Below are 17,277 nucleotides of genomic sequence, written 5' to 3'. Positions count from 1 at the left end.
AAATAACCTGGCAGCTGCAGTGGCTGGCACTCCTTGAGTATCCAACCAAGACCTTCTGAATTCCAGAAATTAGACTTTGGCTGACATGGTTCTGTCCATGGTTGACCAAGCCTTAACACCTATCAGTAAAGGTACCACAGGGAGTTGGAAGTTGCTTTCTTGTGGCAATTGAAGAACTGGACTAACACAGACTATTGCAGATTCTGTGTGTTTGGGTGACACTTGAGTGGCCTTACATCAGGTGATAGGGCCCCCAAATTCATGGTATTGAGTTTGTCATTCAACTTTGTGAGCTCTAACTGGCTAACGAGGACCTAGGGAGGACTTTGATTGACAGGTCCCACAGCTCAACACGCGACTGCTTCTGAGCCTTTGCTCACGGTGTTCCCCACCAGAGATTTCCGTCTTCATTTGCCTTTGCTTTTGTAGACAATCGTATCTCATCTTTCAAGGCACAGTCCAGTGCTTCCCAGAAGTTTCTTTTCACTGCAACCCACACTCATTTTTCCTTTCTCAGAAAAATGCTGGCAGCGACTCTGCACACCACAGAATTCAGCCCCCGGTTACACATTCCCCTAGTTTCCTGTGTGCCAGAAAGGCAGCATGGTGCTGTGAAAGGAGCCTATACTTTGGGACCAGAATCCATTGTTTCCCTGCTGTGCAAGGCTGAAGGTCTTTACAGAGCAGCACAGGCATCTTTGTTCACCCACCTTAGCAGCTGTGTCCTGTGCCATTGGGCCCTGAATTATTACTTTCCTCAGACTGCTACTGAGGAAGGACAGTGGGCTACTTCCAGCTTTTTAAAACAACGGTGAAATAAATATCCTTATATGTACATCTTGTTGCATTTGCACAGCGCTTTCCGGAGGATAAGCATATAGATTCCAGCTCTTTGCTCACCTCCACAATTTTAAGGCCGTTTGTGATCCTTTCGGCCTCTGCCCCTTGCAACCATTCATATCTAAAGTGCCACAGTTAGAAACATGCCCTCTCCAACTTTTGGCTCTGACTATGGAACCCGCCCTGCACCCACAGTGACTGCCAGCTGAAACCAGAGGTTGGCCTCTCCGAAGGGGCACCAGTGTTTCACCATCTCCCTCAACCCAGCTGACCATGCTGCACTCACTCTTTGTGGGGGCAAAATGCACTCCTGGGTGCTCACCTCTCCCTCCAGAGATGGCTTTTAAAGACAAAGATACTGTAGGAATAATAATGGGAGAAAAACCCAAGGCCAGAAAGATCCATTGGGGAAAAAAAAATGTTAGGGATGCCTTGTTTTTTAAAATTCTAACAATCCCTGGGAGCCTTTAGAAATCTTCAGAAGATTTCTGGTCTCAGAAAACAATGTTGTGTCAAGGATAAATCGTGGTTATTAGAACCAGGTAGACACAGGTTATAATCCCAGCTCTGCTTGGTAACCATAGGCAAGGGAGTAAATCACTCTGAGTCTCAGGTTTTTTTCATCTGTAAAATGGTGTTGATGTACCTGGGCAGAGATTGTCATGATGATTAGAAGCAACATGATCTAACCCTTACCAGAGTGCCTGACACACAGTAGGTGCAACAAATGAAAGCAATTCTTACTACTATTTTCCCAGCAAAGGGAAGATTAGAGCATTCCTGAATAATGGGGTAACTGACAACATTCGGATGATAGGGAACTCTGTTTCTGGGTCTATTTAACTTCCTTTTCTCCAATGCCTTGCTTCTCCTCCAAATCCATTCAAAGACAACAACTGAGCTGCTCCATGTGACACATGTAGTTAGAGTGACAGCCAGAAATTCTCTCCATTACGTTGTTGTATTTCCATTACATGAGAAATATGGCATGGTCTTAGGAAGTGCACATTCAACAAACACACATTGAGTATTTATGATACACAGTACACCGTGTCAGATTTTTAATGTGTTGCAGAGGTAAGTATGCCAGTCTGTGCTCAATAAGAAACCGACATTGGACCTACAGCACAGGGTTAAATTAAAGCCATAAGATTTCCTCGGAAATTCAGACGACAATGGCGACAGCAGCAATAACATCAACAGCATTTACTGTTTGTGTGTCAGCCCCGTGCGAAGGTCAAGTTTCCATGCATATGCCATTCAATACTCAAAATGTCCTTTTGAAATGGGCCTTCTTCGTATCATCCCCATTTTCCAGAAGGAGAAACTGAGGTGCAGAGAAGCTGTTTTCCCAAGCTTACACAGCTAGTAAGTGGTAGAGCTAGGATTCAATCATGGCAGCCCTATGCCAGAGTTCAAACTGTAAACCGTTACCATAAAACATAGCTTCAGAGGTGTAACAGGAGTTGGGAAGGCAGCATGTGCAAAAGAGGAAGGAGTGGAGCAGGAAAGATGGGAGAGGTCACTCCCAGTAGAGGGAATGGCACGGCATACAAACAGCATGGGGTGAGCAAGCAGAATTAAGCTCAACTTGGTTTGGCTAGAGCCTTGGCCAAAGCTGGGAATCAAAGGGAGACAAGCCTTAGATGGGGGCTGGGGCATACTAGGGACTTTCTTACTCCAGTCTTGAAGGGGGAAAAGAGAGGCAGAGAGAGAGGAAGTGGTTCACCCAGGGGGCCATCAGTAGACGGAGATGGGGCTTTTTCCTAAGCTCCTCCTCCAATGCTGTGGGCCCAGTCCCTCTGACAACAGCTGCTCCTGTTTCCCCCCTGGGTAGGACTCCATTCTGTGCCTCCTTATTTTAAGATCTTCTCTCCGTCAGCCACCAGATAATCACAGTGACTGTCATCACCTAGGTGTGTTATTTCTGCATCTGTGTACTTGACACCATTTATTTTCTGCCGTGTACCTTAGGCTTAATGCACCTGTTATCTCCCTTGAATGTAGCGAGGGTACAAGCGTTCCTTGGCCACAGGAGTCTGAACATGCATTCCCCATCAATTCAATTAATTATGCTTTCATTTGCCCCTATATGGAATTCAGTACTTCTTTCCAGATGAACGCTTGGGTCTCTTGATCTCAGATGCTGTATTTCCAGAGAGGGATTAAAAAGAAACGGGGGATTCTTTCCAGGAAAATGTGGAACTGAGGAGGATGCAGCCATGAGAAGGCCTTTCAGGATATAGATGTGGGGACCACCTTTTTTCCAATGCAGCCCTCATCTATGGCCTGGATTTTCCAAGGGATGTGAAAGAAAAGAAAAACATGACAAGAAGATAGTATACTTGGAACCAAAAATGGAGGGGGGAGAGGAGAAGAGAATCATTTTTAAAAATATGTAAAAAAAAATAATAATAATAAAAAAATAAAAATATGTAACTACGATATTCCAAGCATGTCTAACTGCATTAAAAATACAGTGGTGTTTTAGACTCCGTAAGATCATTCCGGGGGTCTCCCACGGTGCCCCACAAGCCGAATCTAGGCATGCTTTTGTTTCATCTGCACAGAGTTCCCATGGCAATGGCTGAGTGAGAGCAGCCCTCTTTCTATGACACATACAATCTCCAGCTCGCCACGGCTCCAGCTGACCTCCATTGTTGTGTTACTGAACTTATATTAACTATCCATATGACCTTGGCTAAGCTCCTTCCCCCCATAAGCCAGAATCTTCACCTATCAAATTGGGGGGTGGGTGGCTGTTAATTCCATTTTATTCTGTTTATTGCCTGCCTCCTCACTAGAAGCGAAGCTCTAGGAGGGCAGGGATTTTTCTGCTTGGCTCACTGATGTCTCCCATAGCACCTTGAACCATGCCTGCCACAATAACAGGTACTAAATAAACACTTAATGAGGGAATAAATGGTCCTAAACATCCCTTTCAGCTCTGTGAAACACTTCCTGAGAATTTTCCTATTGTGAGTTTGGAGAAAAAAAGAAATCTCTTCTTCATTTGAACTGTTCAAACTTCAGACTTCCAGAGCAATCTACAGAAAGCAAGCAATTTGACTTCCCCCTTGCTGATGGCCAGAACTGCTGGCTGAGATGCAGAAAATGATGCTTTTCATTTGTGTGTCCAGTGAAGCTTTTATCCTCCTGTCCCAGTATTCATTTTAATACTTCCATGTGGCTTCTGGAGCTTCTGAAACTTGGACTCTTGTGCTTCTCTGTGGTCTGCGAAACTGCTCAGTATCAGAGCCTGGCTCTGGGTCTTGCCATCACGTAGCAGAGGATTAAAATTGAAAAGGAAGGAGACGTTGAGCTGGAGTTCCCCAATGAGGGGGGACACGCCCACACAGGCCATGCACAGATCACACCTGCCACCATAGCAGAATCCCCTTCCCTGGGCTAACCCCTCTGTGTTGGCGTTGCTTGTTAATGGTGAGGAAAACACGGTCAAGGGCAATATACTCTGGTGAATCCCTTTGTGAGCTCCTCCTGGTACGAGGAGACAGGGTCACGGACAAGACCTCTGCCTTCAGTGGCCGCAGTGACCTCTTGTGTGCCCAGGGCCTTGCTCACCTAGCAGAGAACATTCCACGGGGCAGTGAGCAGGCAGTCTTTGGGCTCAGTGTTCATGGTTGTTGATTGGCACTATTTCTGGCTGACACATGCACCTTGTTTCCTGCACCTCTAAACTGATTTCCTTAGGCAGCAGCCTAATTCAATGACTTTCAAACTTTAATGCCCATCTGCCCTGGGGGAAGGGCAGGACTTGTGTGTATTCCTATCTTCAACTGCAGAATTTCCAATTGCAGATCGGGGGCGGGGCTTGGGAACCTGAATTTTGACAGAGATCCCAGGTGATTCTGATGCCGGGGATCCCCACAGAAACCCCCATATCTAGTCCCAAGACTCATAGCATCTATTACAGGTTACTTGCCTCATCGCTGCCCACAAAGCCTTGTGACACTCTTCCTTGCAGCAAGGAATCTATGTCCTAAATGAGGCTTGCGTTTTCTAAAGGGGAAATATTTTATAATTTCAGGCTGTTTCCATGGATATGTAATCTCAGCATCCCTTCTTTCTTCTGCACCCCTCAAGTGACATCAGCATGAGCAAGAGGAAGGGGTTTGCTTGGCTATCTCTGGCAGGGGAAGAGGGAGAGCAAGAGGTGGAGGGGCACGTTTCTCCTCACCTCTCAATGGGGAGGCATATTGGTTGCTATGGAATTTGTATGTGAATGCAAAGGTCATGATGTCATTGGTTATGGGTTTGGGCTCTGCTCGTTGGCCACCCTATTCCTATGGTGAATCAGTAACAGGGCCCCTGACAAGTTCATTAGCTGGGGGATTGTGGGATAGGGTTCCTGGAGGTGTCCAAAGTGCCATTACTCCTCCGCTTGAGACTGCTCCCTGAGAGTAATTATCTTCACTAGGTGGACATAATTATCATGCATTCTGCTATGTTATAAAATCAGGAATAAAAGAGAGTTTCTAAATGGTGAACTCATAATTTCCCATTTTCCTTTGTCCCTCTAAGACTTTCCAAATCCCTATTGTTCTCCTCACTAAGGTCACCTGAACCCAAAAAAGTAGTGACTCCATGGAAAAGCCAATGGGGAAGTGGGGGCTGTGGGAGTACAGAGCTGAAGAGGCTCACTTGTAGTTCACTCGCAGGCACTGGAGCCTTGGGCTGAGGCTCCATGGTAGGCAGCCCTGGATGGGGTCTCAACAGACGAGAGCTATTGCCTCAGTCACCTTAGAGAGAATCCTTTCCCTTCTTGGGTGTGTTTCGTCAACTATCAAATGAGATAAATGATCTAGATCATCTTAATGATCCCACCCAGAGCCCAAGGTCTCTGGAACTGTAGTGCCATGTTTTCCAAATGCTCCGTACCTCTTGGAGTCACCATTGGCTCTTGCCTTTCCTCAGTCTCGCATAGCCAATCCATCAGCAAGTGCTGTTAAGTCAAGTTTCAGAGTAGACCACCAACCCATCTCCACAATCATCATCATTTCCATCACTGTAATTTCCCCTGGACGGCCATGAGAGCATCTTGCTTGGTCCCTCTGCTTCCACTCTTGACTCTTCTCTACTTTAATTCATTTTCCTCACAGCTCCCCAGAATAGCATTTTAGCATGTAAATCAATTCTTCCCTTGCTTAAAACTCTCCAATGTCTTTCCATTGTATTTAGAGTAAAACTCCAAATCTATATATGCCGTGGCCATGGGGCCCTACGAGGTCTGGCCTCTGCCTACTTCTTAAATGTTATCTCAGACCCCTATTCTCCTCATTCACCACACGTCAGACGTCAGACGCACTGGTCACTCCTCCCATCTTTGAAATCACTAAGCTCTTTTCTACTTGAGGGCTTTGCACATAGCTGTTATATCTCTGAGTTCTAACAAGCATAGCTCCTTTTTACCTATCAGCTCCTCAGAGACACCTTCTCAGAATGCGCTAAGTCCCTTTTAATTCTACTTCCCTTATTACCTATTGCTACAGTAGGTTCATTTTATTCTTAGCACATCACAATTTATACATTCACAATTGATTGCTTAATGTCTGCTTTATACCGCTGTACTGCCAGCTCCTTGAAGCAAAAACTCTCACCCCTCCCATGCTCCATCATCAATATATCTTCATATCCTCAGCACTTAGTACTGTTCCCTGAATGTCGTAGACATTTAGTAACATCTGTTGACTAAATGAATGGCATTGGGCACAATTAAGGGAAAAGGTACAGAAAGGAAAGGTGAGGGAACTAAAGACAAATTTTGACTGTGATGAGTTTTGTTTCCCTTTTAATACATCCCTTCTCAAAATGTTCTCTATGGGAAAAAAAAGGAGTCTAAAATATGTATTAAAAATAGATCTTTGGGCACAGGAAGTAGGCTTACAAGTCAATTCACGGATGGCATTTTTATCTGGTCATAGCTAAAGTGAATTTTAACTTTGAATGTTAAAATAGGTTACACAAAGCCAATTTTTTATATAAACATTTTAAAGGGAGGAGTCTTTAAAACATTTCAGGAGCATTTAGTGGCATACCTCACTGAATGTGCTGATTACATATTATTTTATCTATTCATGGTGCTGGTGCAGAAAACCTTCACTTTAGACAGTTAAGGCAGTGCTACGGATTGACTTCCCAACATCCATTTCCACCGCTTCTACTCTAGGGGGCTAGAACATCTCAATTCTTGCCTTCCTGACCTCCCTTACCACTAGATGTGCTCATGGGCCACTGCTCTAATGAGACAGGAACAGACATCTGCTTGGGGTAAGCTTTTGTTTCCTGACCCAGAGATAGAAGTGACTGACAACACTTTTTTTCCCTTCTTGCTGCTTGACTATGGACGTAATATCTGGGAGCTGCCATCTTGTAAACATGAAGACAAGAATCACAGAACATCTCTGATCCTGATTTCACGGAACCACGGCTGTCTGTCTCCACTTTTCTTGTAACGTGAGAAACACAACTGTTCATATTACTGTGGTCATGTTAGGTTATTTTGTTACTTGCAGACAACCACTTTGGGTCACATTTTGTTGGCTTTGGTTAATAGACATCAACACGGATTTTGAAGAGGTTAGAAAGAAATAGAGCTACTTGTGTATAAAGGCAGATATACTTCAGATGAAACTGAGTTCCCCAAATTCTAAATTAGTGAGGATTTATGGTATATTCTATTCTTTAAGCATTCGGCTGGTGCAAAAATACTTACAGTTTAAAAGGTTAAAAATAATTAATTGCAAAAACCCCAGTTACTTTTGCTCCAACCTAATAAATAGCAGGAACAATGAACTGAAGCTCATCTGAAAGGGTTTTTGAAGTATACAAGCTCCTTAAAGGTACCTTCCTCCACAGCACCCAGAGTGTCTAACGTAGAGTTACGCATGTAAACTTGTTGGCTTCATCAGGAAATGTGTAAACAAAACAACAAAAGCTTCCGCTGGTGTCTGCAGTTGTTTGCTTGGTCTCTGGCTCCAATCACTAAGTATCCTTGTGTTTTTGTCTGGCCCTAGCAGGATGAAGTGTATGCCTTTTCTCTTTAGCATATGTTTCAAAAAAAAACCAAAAAAACACACACATGTTGTGATTATACTCTGACTCTTAGGGGCTTTCTATAGGCCGTAAGCTCTGGGATTGGCTAGGGTAGGTTCTATAAGGAAGAGTCTATCTCAATGGCTGAAATTCCTTATTATGGTGGGTTAACTCCTGTGTAATCCCAAATGACAAATTCATCCTCCCATTTCCTGTGAGGAGAAGCCTCAGGAATCCAGGTATTGCTGGTCTGGAGGGAACTACTGGCTATTTCTGCTCTGTCCCTGGTCTTCCCCAGAAGGGAGAAGTCCATTGGCTTTCAAATCAGTGTGAGAACACATTCTTCTAGTGAAGTTTCCTAGAAGCCCAATATATAAAATGGATAAAATAATTAAAAAGTAGCATCTGTTTTATAATGCTTCCTATGTTCTCGCTGGATACTGGGTTATGGGGGGTCTATATGTATCGGCCTCTTTTGAACCTCACAATTATACTTGAAGTAGAAACGCTTATTTCCATTTTACCAGTGAAAAACACAGGCGTGGAGTAGAGTTGTTTTATTCAGTTTCATCTTCACCTCAGTGTCAGTTCCTAAGATACCCTCAGAAGTCCTGGAAGCATAGTGTGAAAACCCTCTTGTAGCCAGAGGCCACAAACTCAAATACCCTCTCTGGAGCCAGCTGAGTAACAAAGGAACAAAAGCAGAAAGTAGAGGGCTGTGGGAAATGCATGGGTTGGCTAAAGAGGGCAGCTGCCATTCAGTTTTGGACACCCATTGCCAAACGCTGTGCAGCACAAACAAAAACATGCCTGGCAGAGGACTCAGCTGTTGGCCACCTCTTCAGACCACAAGGGTGCCGTTAGGAGGTAAGAGGCCCACTGAGGAAGAAACTAACAGAAAAATAAGCCGTGGGTCTCATAAGACATACGCCTGTTTGGATGGTCCTACATTATCCGGAGTAGATAACAATCATTTCTTCTCACTGTTTATCCACTGGACTGATTTATTTTTAAGCAAGTCCTTCCCCTGCCTGGTTCTATCTACTCTTCACCATGTGTTTACCAGTACTGGCCAAGTATCCAGTCTCACACCTCCTCTCCCACGCACCCCCCACCCTCCGACTGTCTTCTTATTTAAAGAAAAACAAGATTATCATGGTGAATGATGGGACTATCGAAATTATACAGCAGGCAAAATGAGTCCTGCAGGAATCTCCTCAGAAAGATTTTATTCCATTGTCACTTAGGAGTATTGGTCCTCATCGATACTCAAATGCAAAACAATCTTATCTGTGGTAAAGATGCCTCTAGCACACGTCCATGAACGTTACAGAGACAGGAGGTCAGTAAATGTGGTAAGTGGTCTAGAATGGTAGTTTTCAAATTTTTCTCTCCCACTGTCCACCCTTCCTCCTTTCTTTCTTAGCTTCAGAATCCTTTTTCAAACAAAATACTATTCACAAGTCCAATATATAAAACAGACAAAAATGGAGCGATTCTGTTTTCACGAGTAAGGCTGAAACCTCACTGATTTGGTCACCTCAGTCCTCTCAGTGCAATAGTTGAGGCACCTCTAAGAACCTCAATTTCAAACCAAAAGAAACCAATTTATATCAGCATTGGAACTAGATTATTTCCACGGTCTTTCTCAGAACCAAGAAAAAGAGAACCGTTTTCTCTTAAAAATGAAGAAACCAAGCTCTACTCGGGGCAAGTGACTTGCTTAGGGCCAGCACAGAGCATACTAGAGCCAGTGCTAGAACCCACTTAGAATTCAGTGCTCCTTCCACTCACCTAGCTACTAGCTGTGTGACCTTGGCAAGACAGTCAACATTTCTGGGGTCCCTCATTCCTAAGAGGATCTCTAAGGACAGGCCCACCTTGGGCTTCTGTAAGGATTCAGTGAGATAAATGCATGCAGAGAACTCAAAACCTTCTTGGCATATGGCAGATGCTCAATAAATGTTAGTTGCACCATGCTGCTGCCCCACCCTTTCTCTGTTCCTTTCAGCTACAGAACCTCAGAGTTGTGATTATGCCCGTTAATCTTGACAGCCGACAGAGCTGGCCCCTACACAGGAGGTGTCCAGATAATTCACAGCCTGCAATCACTGGACGGTTGACTATAAAGCGCAGTTGAAACACTGAGTACAATGAAGTCTGCAAACCATTCCTAGCTCTTAACTGTCCAGTATTTGTTTTTTTTTCCCAAGAAAAATACAGCATTGAGCAAAGGGATGGGGAAGAGCTGACTGACCTGGGAGAGATGTCACATCCTTGCTGCATGAAGGCTCCCAGAGAGAACCACAGACTGTTGAATATCCCAAACTCATTGGACTGGTCACTGGTTGTCTGGTCCCGCCCTTCCTCAAACTCTTCACTGTGCCATTCGTAGGGGCTGAAGCGGCTGACCAGGAAAAGCACGACACTCACGCCAATGTAGGCAAACACGATGCACATCCAAATCTCGTACGCCAAGGGGTCGAGGAAAGAGAAGACCCCTGGCTTGGACTTCTGTGGCTTTTTAATCATGATGGAGATCCCCAAACTCATAAATGGCTTGGAGAAGTCTATCACCTCTTCCCGGACCAAGGTGATAGTTAAAGGGGCCACGGCCACATCTGCTCTCTGGAAAAACAAAATAGAAGAAAACATGCAGTTGAGCTCAGCAGCTCCTCTGTTCTCTTGTTTCTGTCTTCATTGTGAGTATTTTTCTGTGTCTTAATGGATATGAGAGTTCGGAAGAACCTTAGAAGTCCAAACCCTCCTATTGTCTATAAAACATTTCTGACCAATGGATGGTCCGCTCAGGAACCTGCAGGAGAGGTTATCCCATTGATGGACAGTTATAATGGGGCATCTTAGCACCTTACCACAAAGGAGCTGTTATGAGAGCTGCTGTTTTGCCTGCCCAGCAGTCATACCTCCTTCCTCCACTAGAAGGACCACTCCTGCCCTACTCTCAGTCTTCCCGGTTCAAACCAGGCTGATCACCCCGGTTATATGGTCAAACACATAACTCAGGTTTGGCCATCCGTAGACTCCACTCCCCTGGCCAAAATGATTCATTCAAGAATGGCACAGGACCCAAGTTGATTTAGTGAGCATTAGCTCTGAGAGTCAGAATGAGAGAAGCAGAGGCTGATACATGATGACATAATTTGGGCCACCCTAAATTCAGGCCTTACCCTGGACTCCCTAGGATCATGTGCCAATATACTCGTATTCTTCTGTTTGTCTCTAGGAACATGAACCAGTCTTCCTGTTGGCCTAAGCCAGTTTGAGTTGGGTTTCTTTTACCTGCAGCAAGGCAGTACTGACTAACAAGGTGGTGAAGGCAAATTGAACTCAATAAACACTTATTGGATACTTATTATGGGCAAGCCCTAGGTTGAAAGCTGTAGGTAAGCTATGGTCCCTATGCTCAGGGAATTAAAAACTAGTAGGAGAGACCTGTGTACACACAAGCATACACATGGCATACAAGCATACACACATACATGCACACACAGTTTTTCAATCTACAGAGTAGGCTGGGTATATGCTATCCAAGACATACAAAACGCTACAGGAGACCAGGGCGGGATTGATTCTGGATGGGGAGATTGGGGGCTGTATCATCAAAGAGGTGACATGTGCACTTGGCACTGAAGGAAGACTTGGATTTTGACAGGTTGCTCAGGCACAGGACACACTGGTGAGGAAGGAATTATGTGAGCAAAGGCCGGGCAGAGAGAAGGAAAAGTAGCATCACTACTACTTTTCTTTTCAAGAAGACTGTTAAGAAATACACAGGTAATTCACTTTTAAAAATTTAAATCCAATATGTAGATGAACGTAAGAAGGTTGCAAGAAATGTGCATCCTGAGGCATCCAGCACGTGCAACCACCAGCCTTGCTCTTTTCTCTGCCCTACCGCTCCCTAATGGCAGAAACACTGGTATCTACGCACTGAAAATCCACTGCTGTGTTGGCGTCAGATCAAGAGATCCTGGAAACCCTAGCGGGTTCAATGGACAGGTGCCACACCATTCCCTTTTGAAAGAGAGACATGTCTATGCAAATCTGTTCCAGACGCGTTGCTTTCTCTTATGATGCAGTACGACCGTCCAGACATGAGGCCGGTGACAGATGCTGTGAGACGAGGGCCCCGCTTAGCCCCACTGGTGTGGCTTAGAGACTTCCTCCGGTTACTCTCATTGGCTGGGATTATTGAAAAAGTGCCTTAAATGGAATAAAGTGTCTGGCTTCAGAATGACTTACGTTCTCACTTACAGAAAGAGACTTTCCGTAAAGCAACTTGGAGTCACGTGTGAATTTCATAGTAATTTTCTTCTCCTAACACCCACTGCATAAATCTTGATCATTTCTACAAACACTTACAAGCTAGTACAAGGGAGAAGATATCTACTCTTTTTCTCTGAACTAACAGATAGAAAAGGAATGGGGGAGAAAAGCAATGGAAATGACTAAGAGGGACGGAGCCCAAGTTACCCCAAAGGGAGGTGAATGAAGACCGGCTTTTAAAGTGGTCACAGGAACTCAGTGTGTTAGAGGCCTCCTCGTGTGAGCTAATGCCATGAACTGCGGACTGGAAAAATCACTGAACCACACCATTTAACTCACTCAGAAGTGCTTATTCACTCAGAAGTTCCCATATTTGTTTCATGGAGCACTATTTCTGGGATGTTAATAACTGTAACATGAAGAAAAAGCTTTGGGAAATACAAATTTAAGCAGGTTGTTTTTGGATAGGACTTCCAGAACTTTTAAAAGACCACTATGCACTGAGCTTTTCCAGGAGGGAGAAGCAGTTACAGCTATGTCCAAAATTATTTGGCCATGGATCTCTCTGGGCATCAAAAGGGACCCATCTGTGTAGGAGGTACACATAGTGGGAGATGCTAAATTCAGGGACCTAATTATACAGATAAGAAACTCAAGTCCAGAGGAGGAAGGTGGTTTGTGCCAAGCAGCAGTGTTTTAGCTTGTTGTGCCTTGACTGAGAGGTCTGGGGAGTTGGTTTCCAGCACCTGAGTAGTTACTGGAGCTCTGCAGGATCGGTCAAGGGCAGAGCTGATCTGGGAAAGTTAGCCTGGCTGCTCTGCTCTGCTCTGCTCCTCGCAGACCGTAGTCTTTTGGGATGTCAATTTCCTCACTAGAACAAAAGAGGCCTAACAATTTTCGTTTTATTTATTTGACAGGATTGTTTCGTGAGGGTCAAATGAATTCAAATATGTGAGAGTACCTTAAAGTATGAGCATTTCACAGGTGCTTAAAATTATTTACTTAAACTGACATCTTAGGACAGTGACTCTCAAATTTGAGCATTTCTCAGGATCACCTGGATGGCTTTTAAAAACAGAGGTGGCCATGGGTCCGGGGGTGAAACCTGAGAATTTGCATTTGTAACAAATTCCCAGATGATACTGAAACTGCTGGTCCAGACCGCACACTTTGAGAACCACCGACCTAGGAGATCTCCAAAGTTTGTGATTCTATGATGTCTGGTAGGAACAGTCCTGGGGAAGCGTGAACAGCTCTGATGCTGTAGGAAGTACAAAAAGGGACGAAAACTGTCAGGGATGGAGAACAACGATGAGCCAGGCACTGTGTAGGTAGATACTCCCCACCACGGCCCAGGCACAGAGGATTCGCTTGCCCTGTTTTTCAGGGGTGACCTTCACAGTTGGGTGGTTGTAGGAGTCATGTAATCAGTAAGCCGGCAACTCAAGTCCAGGTGTTTGTCTGCAAAGTTCACTCTCTCTCTGCTTCACTAAGACAAAGGGCAGGCGAGAAAGTCACCTGTGAATCAGGCACAGAGAAGTGGAAGAAGTGGAAGCTTCATTCGCAGCTTGAGGCATCCGGGCAAGGAGACACCATTGCTGTTCTCACCACCAGTTAGTATCGGCCTATCTGTCCAGAACGTGGATGGTGTGATTTCTACAGAGCTAGCATGTCTCAGAGGAGGGTACAAAAGTCAGGCTGCATGTCCCGACTTGCCTTTTATGAGCTGTATGTCCTTTGCCAAATAACCTAACCTCCCTGGGCCTCCATGTCTTTATCTATAAAATGTGGGAACTAATCATATCCACTTTCTGTGGTTGTTATGAGGAGGAAATGAAATAATGTGAGTAAAGTGTTTAGCGTGGCACCTGGCACACTCTGTGTGCTCAAATGCTGCTACACAATTGTTGACAAGACAAGAAGGAGCAAAAGGAAGATGAGAGAGACCCTGATTGGCTTCGCTATGTAAAAGGCACCAAAAGAATACATTTGGAGGCCTCCAAAATGAGCTTTTTCTGGCCTCACTGGTTTTTTGTGGCTGAGAGATACTTCCCCAGATTTCTCTGTTTTTCGTCAGGAACAGAAAAGGAAAGCCAAATGAAAATCAAGGGAGGGCATCCAACTGGGCCCAGCATGGAGTCTTTAGAATACAGTTTGTACTGGGCAGAGGGACAAGCCAGGCAGAGGGGAGGAGCCAGGAGAGGGCTGGCAGCTGAGGCACCCAGAGGTCACTCTGGTTTGTTACTGATGAGCTAGTGACACATCACTGACTGCTGGCTGCCCTCAGGGTGATCACGCCATTGTTCTGCCCTATCACAAGCCTTTTATTAAGGGAACTGCCTTACATGGGGTGAGGGTGAAGATGAATACTGGTGGAGGTGAAAAGTTCACAGAAGTTGCCATGGGGATGACCTTACAAGCTTGGTGGAGGTTCCCATGGAAACAAACCTCCAGATACAGCATTAACCATCTAGGTCTCTGTCTTTTATCAATGGCACTTCTCAAAGTAAGAGGTAGTAGAGGGAGGAGGAAAAGCACATCCCACCCCTCAGTTCATTGACCATCTCCCCAGGTCATTTCAAAAGCCACCTTCCTGGGGAAGATTATCCTCATTCCATCGCTTTCTTCTTTGAACTCCATTTGTATGGCTCTCATGGCCATCATGACTCTTACTGCTTCGATACGCGACAGTGGGATTTAAAGCTTCTAAACGGTTGCTTCATCCTGACCAGAGAGAGCTCAATGTCAACCTGGGGCTCCGTGCATGCTTCAGCTCAGAAACCCAGCCAGCATTCTTCTATTTCTGTGAGTGAAGCTGCCGTGGTCCCTTTCCTGCAAATGGCGGCTGGATTGTTCTTATGTTACCATTTGTTGTTCTTCTATTTACGTAACTTCATGGTCTCCCATTGTCCACAGAATCAATCCACATGGTTCCCCTTGTTGTTTCTTACTCACTTATCCCTGACTACTCCTCACCCATACCCTCTACAAAAATCACCACTGTTTTCTCACTCTCACACCTTACGTTATTTCCATCTCCATTCTATTGTTTATATTTGAGAAATTCCCAGGCTGCTCTTCTCTCTATTTGAATATGGCCACTTGCCAAGTTCCATATCCTACTTGAGAGCTGCATGAACTCTATGTTAGCCACAGTATCGCCTGAACTTTGCTACTATGCCATATTTTACTATTCTCTCACCTTGTTTTTTCTGCCTTATAAAATGTTATCAGCGATCAGGTCTTTTACTTCTCAACGATTCCCGGAATACTTAAAACAATTCAGGCATTTGGTGGCTTCTCAAAACTGCTTCCATTTATGGAAGATTTTATAGCCATTGTTCATGGCATTATTTCATGTATAGTGGGTGATAAAAAGATGAAAGAGACCTACCCCAATTATACAGATAACCATTAGAGTCAGGGTAAGCCCTAACGGAAGCAGAAATGAAATTCTACAGGGGAAGCCAAGAACAGTTAACAAGGGGAGTTTGTGCCTGTTATGGGGAGGAAAAAAAATGTTACCTTGGAAAAACTACTATTTGATACAAGTTTTAAAGGAGGGGTAGAATTTCAGAGGTGCAGGACGGAAGAGAGTACCCTAGTGACTCGGGTGTTTGGCTGAAGTAGAAGGTGCAGGAGAAGGGAATATTCAGGCCAGTGACAGGAAAGTTAAATTAGATCTTGGTGCATCTGACACCAGGGAAGACATTTCTTTGAAGGAGCCCTACATGATTTTGAGCAGGGAAGCGACTACTTATCCTGGTCACGAGACTAAACTGAGTTTGGTTGAGGGAGCTGGGACCAGGAACCTGAAGAAAGAATGTCTTAAGACATTGGGTTCTGGACTCCTCAACTTTTCATCAGCAACAGTACCAAATTATGAAGTCCAGTAGTCATCTGTGGGCACACCTACCACCAAATGCTTTCCTGTCAAACCTTCTGCCTCTGCTCTTAAACTTCCCACCCTGTGGAGAACTTACTCCATAGACCAGCTCTCCCACCATGCCATTCCAAGCCTTTGTGTCAGGGTCGCGGGCTCCATATTTTCCATCACTGACAATCTCAAGACGGTAGGAGTAGCCCACGTGCTTGGCGATCTCCGCAGCCAGCTCCACACAGTAGCCCTCATAGCGGTCATTGCCCTCAAACTGGTTGGCATTCTTCTTGAGCATTACATAAGGATCTTCCTAGTAGAGAAATGGGGAGACAGAGAATGTGGGTTATGCGATGACTCATGGGTAGGGAGGACTTTGGCATGGCAGAGGAGGATGTCATCAATATCGGGTGACTTTGGGGATGTCTCTCTAGCCCGTAAATCCACTTCCTGCATTTCTGCTTCCCCCATTACAAAACTTCTTGGGTTACGGAAACAAAACTATTAAAATAAGAATGTTTCACCATTGAGATGTGGTCCACAACTTTTCAAATTATGTTCCAGGACAGCTTGTATATTTTGGAGGTACCTCTGAGGGCCTTGTATTGGGGGAAGAGCACCCTAAATAAGCTCAAGGTTTCTTACGATCGATCACTGAAAATAATAGCAGCTTCACTTAAATCCACTTTGGGTGCTGGACTTTAAGAGCTTTCTTTGAAAAAGTCTTCTACTGCAGGAGGGTGGAATCTGAGAACCACCACATTTCAGTCTCACCCTTGTTTCATATATGGGGAAAACTATTTCTCAAAGGGGAGTAAGTGACTTTTCCAAGGGCACGAAGTGAAATCATGGCAGAACCAGAGAGGAACAGAGTGGAATCTCTGACCTCTAGGAAATACCTTTTCCCACTCCTTCTTTCTACCTATAGCGCAGTTGGGGCAAGAAGAATGACCAGCTTTCACTTCTGGGAAAACCTTTGTGTGGGTCCAGGCTGCATCCTGGGTAACTTCGAGAAAGGACTGAGTACTCACTAGGATTGTAGTGACGATGTACGTTCTGTTCTGGACACTTGAATTATCCCCCCCGGCTTGAGCATCAGTGGCTGCAGGGACAAACTTATCGTCTTCATTCCAGTAACCAATCTGTGAATGAGAGGAAGGTGGTGACATAAGGTAAGCCAGGCTCCTCAGGACTGGCCAACTCTGGGTTACCCAGCTGAC

The 17,277-nt window shown here is 44.9% G+C and overlaps 1 protein-coding gene across 2 annotated transcripts in view; it reads right to left on the bottom strand.

The window, feature by feature from the left end:
- The window catches only part of GRIA1 (glutamate ionotropic receptor AMPA type subunit 1), a 283,850-nt gene that overhangs the window by 80,210 nt on the left and 186,363 nt on the right, over nucleotides 1-17,277 (bottom strand). For both annotated transcript variants that reach the window (XM_081034833.1, XM_081034834.1), the window contains exons 9-11: nucleotides 17,089-17,199; nucleotides 16,164-16,370; nucleotides 10,151-10,521 (exon numbers count right to left, since the gene is read on the bottom strand). In XM_081034833.1, coding sequence (XP_080890959.1) covers nucleotides 10,151-10,521; nucleotides 16,164-16,370; nucleotides 17,089-17,199 — 689 coding nt within the window. The remainder of the gene's footprint in view (nucleotides 1-10,150; nucleotides 10,522-16,163; nucleotides 16,371-17,088; nucleotides 17,200-17,277) is intronic.

The sequence above is a fragment of the Rhinolophus hipposideros genome (assembly GCF_964194185.1).
Source record: "Rhinolophus hipposideros genome assembly, chromosome: 23".
Classification (NCBI taxonomy): domain Eukaryota; kingdom Metazoa; phylum Chordata; class Mammalia; order Chiroptera; family Rhinolophidae; genus Rhinolophus; species Rhinolophus hipposideros.
Note: the sequence above shows the minus strand (reverse complement) of the source record. Positions and strands in the feature narration are given on the sequence as shown.